Source organism: Heteronotia binoei, chromosome 2 (genome assembly GCF_032191835.1).
Source record: "Heteronotia binoei isolate CCM8104 ecotype False Entrance Well chromosome 2, APGP_CSIRO_Hbin_v1, whole genome shotgun sequence".
Lineage (NCBI taxonomy): Eukaryota > Metazoa > Chordata > Lepidosauria > Squamata > Gekkonidae > Heteronotia > Heteronotia binoei.
The window spans coordinates 109,610,663-109,621,763 of record NC_083224.1 but is presented as its reverse complement, the minus strand read 5'-3'; the positions used below and the strand labels follow the sequence as shown (position 1 = coordinate 109,621,763).

The window sequence follows — 11,101 nt, the reverse complement described above, 5'->3', positions numbered from 1 at the left end:
TAAGTGGATATAACTATCTACCAGGCAACGAGATATCCGAGACATTTTTCGCACACACGCACTCACACACACAAACAGAGAGAAATGGAAACTATTTGTCGGAGTTCCCTCCCCCCATGCAACCCTCCCCCCTTGGACCCCTCTACCCTCCCTTTTCTTAAAACAGTTTATTTAAAAGAAGCTTCGGGTGGACACTGTAGATAACCGACCGGCCAATCAGAGAACAGCTTTCCTCCCCTGGCCAATAGCAGGCGCCACATTGTTGTCAAATGTTGTCTAATGGAAACGTAAGGAGCAACAATAGAGCAAGCGCTCGCGGGCGGCTCGGCGAAGATTTCTATCTCTTGGCAACTCTCGCCCTCTTTAGTGTCACACATCCAAAGTTGGGGCTGAGGGCAGGGGGGGGGACCGCACTGGGCTCCGTTGCTTACAGGAAGGCGCCTTTGCTAACTGGTCGGTGGGGTTTTGATTTGAAGGAAGGGAGAGACAGCGAGCAAGAAATGACAGAGGGAGGCTGAGAGACGCTGGCTGGTGCCTGTCAGGGAAGTCTAAAGTTGTTGCAACTCAGGAGCATCGAAGTTGCGGCGTTCGGGGGGTTTGCTGTGTCTCCCTCTGGCCGTTGCTTTGGGCCGAGGTGCTGCGGCGAGGGCGGAACCGAGATCTCGTTGGACTGGACGCGGATTTTGTTATGTCTCCAGGGGCTTGTGTTCGCTTCAGGAGGGACAGTGTTTTGTAACATTGGCAGGCGATTGGGTGCAGCTGTCTCCTGTACAGCAAGTCGCAGCTGATTGTTGGAGGGGCAAGTAGCTCTCCGGCTATTGTTGTTGCAGCGTTGTAGTGGATTCTGTCTTCAGATTATTAGGAGCTTGCTGATAGAAAAGAAACCGTCGGAAGAGAACTGGGGGACAAGATCCAGTTGCGTTTTGTCGAGCCGAGGAGAAGAGATGGAATGGGCCGTGTGTTACTTCAAAGGCTCGGAGTCGGGGCTTGCGGGGTTTTAAGTGAGGCAGTGACGAAGACCCCATTTCCTCCTCTGGTTTGTTCTTGAGTTTTGAAAATTGAAGCATAGTTCCCTTGGTAGGGAAGGGCGGAAGGTCCCGGGGGAAGGGAAGACTGAAAAGTTTGAGATTTGGGCTTAGGGAAAAGGCCAGTTTAGAGTCGCTGTCGAAGGGCTTGTTTTAGGCTGTTTGCAGATCTCCAGAGGTTTATACAGCACCCAGTGGGCGTGTTAGCACAGAGTTAGGGAGCATTCCTGCCGTTTGAGATCTTTTCGGGAGCTTTGGCACTTGAGTAGAACCTTGGCCTTCCTTGACCTGGCCTCTCCCTCCCTGCTAGGATGGAGCTGAGGTCTGAGATGCCCAATGTGCCCTCGGCGCCGCCTTCGGTGCCTCCCAGTTCGGTGGCTGCAGCCGCGGCGGCCGCAGCGGCCAGCCTGCCGGTGAGTGTGGCCGGGAGTCTGCTGCGGGCGCCGCCGTTGCTCCTGCGAGCGGCCGAGAAGTACCCCCGCACGCCCAAGTGCGCTCGCTGCCGCAACCACGGCGTGGTGTCGGCGCTCAAGGGCCACAAGCGCTACTGCCGCTGGAAAGACTGCCTGTGCGCCAAGTGCACACTCATCGCCGAGCGCCAGCGCGTCATGGCCGCCCAAGTGGCGTTGCGCCGGCAGCAGGCGCAGGAGGAGAACGAAGCCCGCGAGCTGCAGCTGCTCTATGGCACTGCGGAGGGGCTGGCTCTGGCCGCCGCCAACGGCATCATCCCGCCCCGGCCTGCCTATGAGGTCTTCGGCTCGGTGTGCACCACAGACGGAGGCGCGGGGGGCTCAGGTGAGGCAGCAAGCGCATCCCCTGTTGTTCTCACCTTTGGCTGCACGCCGGAGACAATTGGTACAAGTCATGCCCGCCCATACTGGGGGGGGGGGGGAGACAGGCCACTCCGTGGGGCTTACTTCCTAGTAAACAGGTTTAGGATCCCATGGATTTCTGCGGGACTTCAAGGTGTCTAACATTCTCTGAAATGCGCACATCGGTTTCAGGGGAAGTTAGATAACGGAGTTTACTTCCAGGTGAACGCCCAAGATGGCAGGCAGGGATTAATCTCACCCACTTGAATCTGTGCATCCAGTTAGCTAGCCAGTAAGGATCTATCAACCCCTACACCCTTGGTGGATAGCCCCCTCTCTACCATTTTCTCTCCCTCCCGCATCCATGGTATATCAGCCTGTCTAGAGCCAGTACTTCTTCCACACATTGTCTCCATCCATTCTCCCTTTGGCTACCTCCCCAATTCCCTGCTCAATCAAAATGTTCGTTCTATTAATTCAAGAACCTTCAATTTACTTGTTGAAAGTCCCACTGATTTGAAAGGGCCATATTCCCCCAGTACTGTTGGGATCGGCTATTGGGCTGCTTTATCTGCTCTCGATTGAAATCCAAGCCTATGTTAACCAACTCTGAGACACCAGCCAGCCAAACGCCTTTTTAGATACTCTGTAAATCTCTCATCAGTAAACTAATTCCTTCCCGCATGTGTTCCCCAATACATTCTAAATACACGTTTTCTAATTCCCTTCCTTCTTTAGGTATGAATTAATGCCAGGTTTTAATGCCTAATGCCTCGTGGGAATTAGTTTAAACTTCCCTCTGATAAAGTGTAAATTGTAGTTCTTCGGAGGACTTTCCCATCACAATCTTGAATCTGTCTACTCAGATTCCCCTCCGCTTCCAGGTAAGTGTTTTAGGGCTGCAGCAATAGAGTGAGACCTCTGAAAATGAGCTCTGGCGTCAGCCGGGTTTTTCCAGGATTTGGGCTTAATTTCTGGAGGTCGTTTGCGACCAGGGCTTGAGTTAGAAACCCAGACGCGAGAAAATGCCGCCCTCTACTGACTGAGCCTTGCTTCGAGTGACGAGGTGGAAGGGCTGGCCGCAAAGGGGTGAAGGTGCCGGGCTTGCCACCGAAATAATGGTGGCCCAGTTTGAATGGGAAGGGGGAGATGAAGAAAGACTGGCAGATGGTCCCAGATAGGGAGCAAGTCCCTTAAATAGGATGGTTTGTTTGCTTTCACAGTGCCATCCTAGACCGCTTTCTTTGGAATTAGCCTATTGAAAAGACCTACTCCCAACTGCTCTCCGAGCGACATAAAGGAAGATGGGGGGTAGGCATGTTAGTCTGTGAATACCAGTTCACGCTGGAACACGATTTGTCAGTCTGTAAGGTGCCACTAGATCCCTGTTTTAGCAGGAAAGGCGCTGACCTAGTGGACACCGAACCTATGCATTTTTATCTTGAACTGCCTTGTGGGACGCAGTGAGACCAGTTTGGCTCTTGCGCTCTGGGGGCGCTCCTGAAAAAATTTCCGCCGGGGTGCAAGCACAGTTCCGTCCAGGCGGAGATTTTTTCAGGCTCTCCTCCCGGTTGGCAGCTGTGGCCACTGAGCAGGCACTCTTGGGGCTCACCCGGCTCTCTCTTTCTGTTTTCTCCCCCGGCAGACTCCAAGCTGCAGAAATTCGACCTCTTCCCCAAGACGCTGCTTCCCAACCGGGCCGTGACTCCGCAACAGGCCAAGCCCTTGTCGCCGGATGGGGCGGATGGCGGGCCAGGCACCTCGTCGCCAGAGCCCCCGCGCCACAGCTGCGCCTCGGGCTCGGAGAACGGCGACGGCGAGTCCTCCCTCAGCTCGCCCGCCTCCAAAGGCGCCAAAGACGGCGGCGGCGGCGGCGGCGGCGAGGAGGAGAGCCCGGGCTCCATCAGCCCTCTGGGCTCGGATTCCGGCTGCTCGGAGGTGGAGCGGGAAGAGAGCGGCGCCCAGTCGCCCAGCCTGGCCGCCGCAGTAATGGCTGCAGGGGGCAGCCGACAGCAGCGGACGCCACTGGACATCCTAACGCGCGTCTTTCCCGCGCACAAGCGCAGCGTGCTGGAGCTGGTGCTGGCCGGGTGCGGCGGGGACGTGGTGCAGGCCATCGAGCAGATCCTCAACAACCACCACCGAGGAGGCGCCGGCAGCCCAGGCCAGGCTCTGGCCGCTGCCTCGGGCGGGGCGGACAAGGCGAGCGACGAGAGCTGGTCGCGGGCGGCGGGGGACGCGCCGGGGACTCTGGGCAGCCTGCAGTCTTCGCCCGCCGGCGCCGCCTCGCACCATCGCCCCCTGCTGGCCGGCGCCATGACGCCCGCCATCGGCGCGCTCGGCAGCCGCTCGGCCTTCTCGCCTCTGCAGCCCAACGCCACCCACTTTGGGGCGGCCGCGGCGGCCGAGGCCAGCGCTTACCCGCTGGGCACGCACCTCGGCCTGAGCCCGCTGCGCCTGGCCTACTCGGCGGCGGCGGCGCACAGCAGGGGCCTGGCCTTCATGACGCCCTACTCCACCGCCGGGCTCATGCCCACGCTGGGCTTCCGGCCGCCCATGGAGTACGCCTTCAGCGACCTCATGCGCGACAGGTCCGCCGCCGCCGCCGCCGCCGCTGCAGCCGCCGCCGCCGCCGCCGCCGCCAGCGCGCACAAGGAGCAGGCCTACCCCAGCGGGCTCTACGGGCCTCTGGTCAGCAGCGCCCCGGAGAAGCAGTAGGCGGCCCAGGCCCAGGCAGCAGCAGCAGCAGCAGGACTCCCACACGAACTGGCCATGTGCGGCAGATGCGGACGAAGTATCCCTACATAGCCAGCCGTCTGTAAAGACAGAGGACATGACGGGGGGATGGGCCGATTTTGCTCCCGTCTTGGCAACCACTAGAAGAAACGGGGGGCCTGTCTTGGGGTTACGACTGAGTTACACCCGTCTAACTGAGAGTTGTTTTTCACAGAGATCGCAGTAATTGTTAAATATAATTTACACTCATAGGCCGAACGCATTACTTGCAAATAAATTCAACTGAAAGTAAGTCAGTGAGGTTACTTCCATACTTTACATTTAGGACGCAAGAGCGGTTTTGGCGGTCCGATTCACGACGCAACCGTTTAAAAAATGCGTCCGTTTAATTGACATTTAGCAAGCGGGGAGTGATTTAAAGAGCGCATTAAATTTTCTGATACATGCAGAATGGAATTACGGACAGTTTCTTCCACTGCACTCTGCAACCTGTCCCTAGCCCGGCGCTCTTGCGTTCAAGCTCCTTCCTACCTTATTAAGATTTCGTTTCCGCTCATGGGTTGGAACAAAGAGTAGACAAACGTGAGATTGCTTGATAAATCTCTAGGTGATTAGAATATATTTTTAAAAAGAAGGTAAAGGCGCACTTTCATTGTTAAAATTATCAATCTTTTTTACTTATGCCCATAAAGCATGGATATTTCTCTTGCTGCGTTTCGAGATTTTAAATATATATATGTATATATAAACACTCATACATATATATGTATACAGGGAAATGTATAGCGTAATGTTATAAAATGGAAGGTTAAGTTATTAATGTAATTTGTAGGTGAATTTAGTATTAACGGGAAACTAAAAGGCTAGTCAGTTTTCAGTTTAAAATGTTCCAAGCATAAAAATTAAATATATTGTAAAAGATTTTAACACTTTTTATTCTCCCTTTGGGAAAGACACTATTTGTAAATAAATTTGAACAGTAGATATATTTGTACTTGTCCTTTGAACTTGTTTCAAAACCTTCTCTTGACATAGTTTTATTGAGTGATCTGCAAGAAAACAAAATATGCTGTCTGGTTTCAGTGTAGCAAACCTCTTACTGTTTCATACAGTTGCTGTTTTATTCTCTTATGTTCCACTTAATTGAAATCCTAGAAATAAATGTTATTTTGTATTAAAAGGAATTCTATTAATAGCTTTGTTTTATTTGATAATGCATTGCTATAGCATGCAAATATGTAGCAACTATTTGTTAAACCTTTGCACTGACACTTTGTTCAACGGAGTCCTATTTAAAAGGAAGCTACATCCTAGTAATTATACTAGTCTAGTCATGGATAAGGATTTCCCATGCTCCTCTGGAAATCTTAATTACAACCAGTGTCATGTTTGGAGCAGGCATATTTGGAGAATCCCTAAGCAATACTATACAATACACAAACCAGCAGTTTAAATAAAAACTCTTCCAGGAATACAAAGTAGTATTTTACAAGACTTCCTAACTGGAAGGAGCTGTTCTTGAAAGATGGTTTATAACTTACTGACTGTTTTAAAGCTTTATTTTTAAAGCATTTCCAATGTGGATTCTGAAACTGGGATCTTAAAAAGAGATACATGGAACTGTGTGCAATGCAATATAATTTAGGTTGATTGTAAAATGGCTACCATAGTCACAATGGCCAATTGATATCAATAGGATTTAAGTGTGCATATCTTGCACTAAGCTGTAGTCCTTGTGCATAATAGAAATTCCTTGTTCCCTGTTTCTATAGTAGTTTGTCTACACTTTGGCAGATTTCAGTTAAAATGAAAACAAAAAGATTCAATTAAAAATGGGTAGGTCCACATGGAGTTGATTTTTGAAAATTTCTTTAAAAAGCATTTATGGTATTATGTTAATCTATGGTGTGTGTGAGGATTGAGCCCAGTGGCACCTTTGGTCTTAAAGGACCACTGGACTCCAACTTTGTTTTGCTGCTTCAGACCAACATGGCTACCCACTTGAATCTATGGTGTGTGTGTGTGTGAGAGAGAGAGAGAAAGAAAGAGAATATCACTTAAATATCACTTAAATTTCAGAAGGGAAGATTTCCCCAAAGATCCCGTTTTTTGCAGTCAGATCCTCTAAATAGACTTGGAGTGAAATTGACCAGTGCCCTGTACTAGAACCTCCTTGATTTATTCACATTAATAATACACACCTGTAGTTGCGAGAAAATTAAGCCGTCTGAACCAGCGAGGGCTACTTTATTTTGAGGATCGGGAATTTTCGAACGTATCTTCGAATAAATCTTTCCAATGTAAAAGGCGTTTGCTCCCTTTCCTGGATGATCCGCAACAAAGCTGATAGGAATTTCATGCTGTATGGCCCAGGAGCGCAATGCTTACAGGGGAGGGATTTTCTTCTCTATCCTGGGGAGTGTTTGGCCCAGGAAAACTATTACTCACAAAGAACAAGTTCAGTGCATGGTTGAATTAAGACTGTAAAAGCTTCTAAAATTGGTTGGTATGGAAACCTAATCCCACCCAACTGTTCTGTAGCACAGCTGGACTGTTTACTTTCTCACTTCAAATATAACTGTGTAAACATTGGCTCGAAAGTGACAGCTCTGCTCTTATAACCAGTTAATATATTGGGGTGGATGGGTGGAAATGTGGATTCTTTAGTAATTATTAGAAGACAGCGAATACAACAACAATTAGAAACTGGAGAGGTGGGCGGAAACCATGCAGCCACTAAATTGCATTTATTTTTGGTAATTTCTATCATGCTTAGTGTGTGTGTGTGTATGTGTGTGAGTGAGTGAGTGTTAAATATTAAAAATTATGTTTTGTTAATACTTTTGGCTCTCATCCAATTCCTAATGTAGGCCAAATCAATATCACAAGGAAAACTTTTTTTTAAAAGTCTCATGTTCCAAAAGAGGTTGAAACGTAATATTATTACAATAAAACGGTTTAATAATGAAGAGCTTTAATGGTGAGCTAATTTGATTGATTTTCCTAATTCCACTTTAATTGGAAAAAAAGGTGTTGTCTGTTCTGTTATAATGTGACAGGGTTATGTTATTTGGAGGGGAGGGGGCGGGATGCGGAATGGATCATCAAATGGACTTAGAGGGCTAGAGTAAAGCGCTCTCGCTCTCTCTGTGGGTGCTGGGGCCCCCGAGCGCCTGTTTGGCAGCTGATTTCTTGCGTTTCTAGATCTGGGTATACAAAGCTAGCAGATTTTTCTACTACTATTTGCCACTTTCTAGCTGAGTAGAGAGAAAATGCGAATCCCCCTCCCCCGCTTTGTTTGCAGTGAACGAAATGTATTTTTTTCACTTTTCTGATGCACATCACACAGAGTCATGGATTTTGAAAGTATCCTCGAGGTCATCTAGGCTAACCCGCTACTCTGGCGAGATTACCTGGGTTTAAATTGTTTCAGAAGGCACTTGTAAACGGACCATCCATCGATCCTTTTACGTCCAGGAAGGCATTGCCCATCCACACACGCCCCACCAGAAGTGCCCCAAGAAAGTGAACCCAGCCCATTTTGCACGGGAAGGAGGATACCATTCCAATATCATGCCAGGACTGGGGAAGTGGGGGGGTGTCCTTCCTGACGAAACCTCCCAATACTGAGCACGAAGCCCCTCCCTTTCCCGGGGCAATCGCTTATCAACTGACGGATAAAGGAGACTTCGCCCATTTGCTTCTGGTCTAACTTTTTTTTCCCGCTGCCCAAACGAAAATTACTTTTTGCCCTCTTCGCCAAGATCTTGCTAAGGTGCTGAACTTCAATTGGTTTGTCTCCAGCGACTGACATTAGAAAATGGTTCATTTTCCTAAATCTTTTCTGGGCTGGTCGTATGAAGAGCTGATGCATTGCGTGCCTTTCCTCACACGTTGCCTGAGTTCCCTAAACTCGGGCTTTAACAAAGGGAACGAGTCCCTCATTTTAGCGGGTGAACAACCGGTCTGATCAGGAGCAAGGTGACGATGAAAATCAGGATAATGCGATGCATGCCATGCTTCAGAACCCGAAAGCGAACCACGGCATATGGTCCTCCTAAGAAACCACACCTCAGCCTATTTGCTGGTCTCGGAGAAATCTACTACCCAGATTCATCTACTCCCTCGCTTCTTCTCCCACTCCACCCGAAGAAGAGCAGAAGGTTTCCCTAGTGCTAAGGGGAGAGTATGTCTTACTGCCCAGGGATGACGTCTAAAAGCCCTTCCCCAGCAGTTGGGAAATTAAAGACGGTGGCAGTTGAATTAAATTCCACATAGCAAATACAAATTATTGGTAAAGTGGAGGCAGTGTGGCAGCATTTGCAAACTTTCCTGTTAATTAAATTTTGGTCAGTTCAGTTGCATTTTCCTTGTTTGACTTTGAGAATAGGGCAGGTACAGGAGGTATATAATCTGTCCTAGTATTTAATAGAAATAAATCTTAATCCACAATACAATGAAAACCAAATTATACTAACAATTTAGCAGCAAAATGACATGCCTCATCCAAAACGAACTTTTCCCTTTCTTGTTGCCGCTGCATTGCGAGGAGGAAGGGCACAGGGTGGAAAAACCATTCAGAGGTTTATTTGCAAAAGAGCAGGTTCTAGGTCTTAATGTAGCCCCTTAGATATGCAGGCCTATACTCAATCCCAATTTTTTGCGTGCTAATTGTGGTTGTTCTGTAGTGAGAATCACATAACACTTTCCAGGACTTGGTTGAAGGCTTTTAGGGTCTTGTCTTAAATGAAGGCACAGGATCCAGTGTCAACGCCAGTATTTACTGAAAGGACTAGTGCATGCTTACACCAACTGGGTGAGCTTGATGGGAAACCTGCAGGTGCTCTCCTTCATCTGAAAACTGTATATCTGAAAACATTTATGTTGGTCAAGTAGAAACACTGGTAATTTATGTTGGTCAACTAGTATTAGCAGATTTATAAGATAGATCTGAGAGTTGCAGAAATGACAAAAATGTCTAAGAAGAAAAGGATTCTCTGGATGAAGTTATACAAAGATAAAAAATCATGTTCCTCTGATGACTACTTACAGGATCACAAAAATAATAAGAAGACCCCCATCCCCCTCAAATTCCCCACTATGGTGACAAATTGCTGCAAAATTATTTCTGGGTGGATATATGCCAAACAAGTTATTAGCCTAAACTGCAATTCTTTGGTCAGCGGCATTCTTCCAGGACATTCTATTACTGACTGATGAAGAGCAATTCTCTTACAGAGAAGCTTCAAAGGGAGATTACAACAGGCAACTGGAAACTAGAGATAATTGACAATTCCAGAACAGTGCCCCCCCCACCCCCCAGCGCTTAACAGAGACACAGGATTCTTATCTCATTACAGATGCTAATTTTCTGCACTTCCCAATTCTGTGCATATTTTCTAGGTCTAATCAAGACGATCACATTACGCAGTGTTCCCTTTGCATCCTGAATCCATCCATCACTTCTTAGCAACACCCCTCTTACTTTCTGACTTGGATAGAAGGGTTTATGGAACCTCATTCTATTTGTATCTGATGAAATGACCTTTGAATCATGAAAGCTTTATTTTTCAAACTTTATTTCAGAACCAATATAACAAAATCATATAAAAAAGAATAGATTAAATATATCTGAAATCTATCAAAATAAGTAACAAAAAATGAAAAGGTATGACATGGAATTATACAACTAAGAATACAGTTCACCAGTACTAGACTGTAAGACATACTCAAAGTTAAAGTAAGACATTGTTTTAGTTCAGAAATACAGCATTTTGTGGTACAGTTTGTTTTTAGGAATAACCTAATGATAGGATACCCGGTTGCAATTAGTCTTGACTCTTGACTCTTGAACCTCTGATAAAAAAGAAGAAATATTGGATGAAATTTTAAACATAATAAAACTTTCCCATAGTTTGTTGTACCACTCTTATACCTTGGGAAATTTTATCTTTAAGGTGATACTGGACTCAAATTATGTTCTACATATTTTTCTATCATAGACAAAATCGGTTAAGAACAAACAAGCATGCTGTACCAAAACTGAATGTGAGAATGAGTTACCCTGAGAGATTACAGATGAACAGTCTAATTGAAGTCCAGAAATTCATAGTATGCTGATAGTTTATATAGGGTTTGCTTGTGTGAGGGTATAAAATCTTCTAATGAATCACCTGATTCTCACCATCTAAAGCATGGCATTTCTCAGAGCATACAAATGATACTTTAAACTCAGCACAAGTTACCATTTGCAGTGTCATTGTTCCTTACCTTGGGGTTTATGTTGGCAATCAGTGGTTCATAAGAAACAACAGAACTGGTTCCTGCTGTCTAAATAGCTCTCTTTCAAGGACAGTAGCTGTGCACTGGACAGTGAGAGAACAATACATGACTATAACTTGTCCAGGAAGATTCACAACAGATTCTATAAACCTTTGCAATTTCCGGTTTTCTTATGCTATCAAAATAAAATCAATCCTAGGAAAAGTACATACATTCTACATAGAACACATGATTGACTTGTGTCAT

At 47.0% G+C, this 11,101-nt stretch overlaps 1 protein-coding gene across 1 annotated transcript; it reads left to right on the top strand.

Moving 5' to 3' along the window:
- Nucleotides 1-1,296: 1,296 nt before the first annotated feature.
- On the top strand, nt 1,297-4,555 carry DMRTA2 (DMRT like family A2). The gene is made up of 2 exons (XM_060233314.1): nt 1,297-1,820; nt 3,483-4,555. The coding sequence occupies exons 1-2, from the start codon at nt 1,337-1,339 to the stop codon at nt 4,553-4,555; spliced, it is 1,557 nt and encodes a 518-aa protein (XP_060089297.1). The 5' UTR covers nt 1,297-1,336.
- Nucleotides 4,556-11,101: the final 6,546 nt, after the last annotated feature.

Excerpts from the sequence above, each read along its gene's own strand:
- DMRTA2 (XM_060233314.1), top strand. The coding sequence starts at position 1,337 with ATGGAGCTGAGGTCTGAGATGCCCAATGTGCCCTCGGCGCCGCCTTCG. Across the intron at positions 1,821-3,482 it reads CGGAGGCGCGGGGGGCTCAG|ACTCCAAGCTGCAGAAATTC; the intron begins GTGAGGCAGCAA and ends CTCCCCCGGCAG.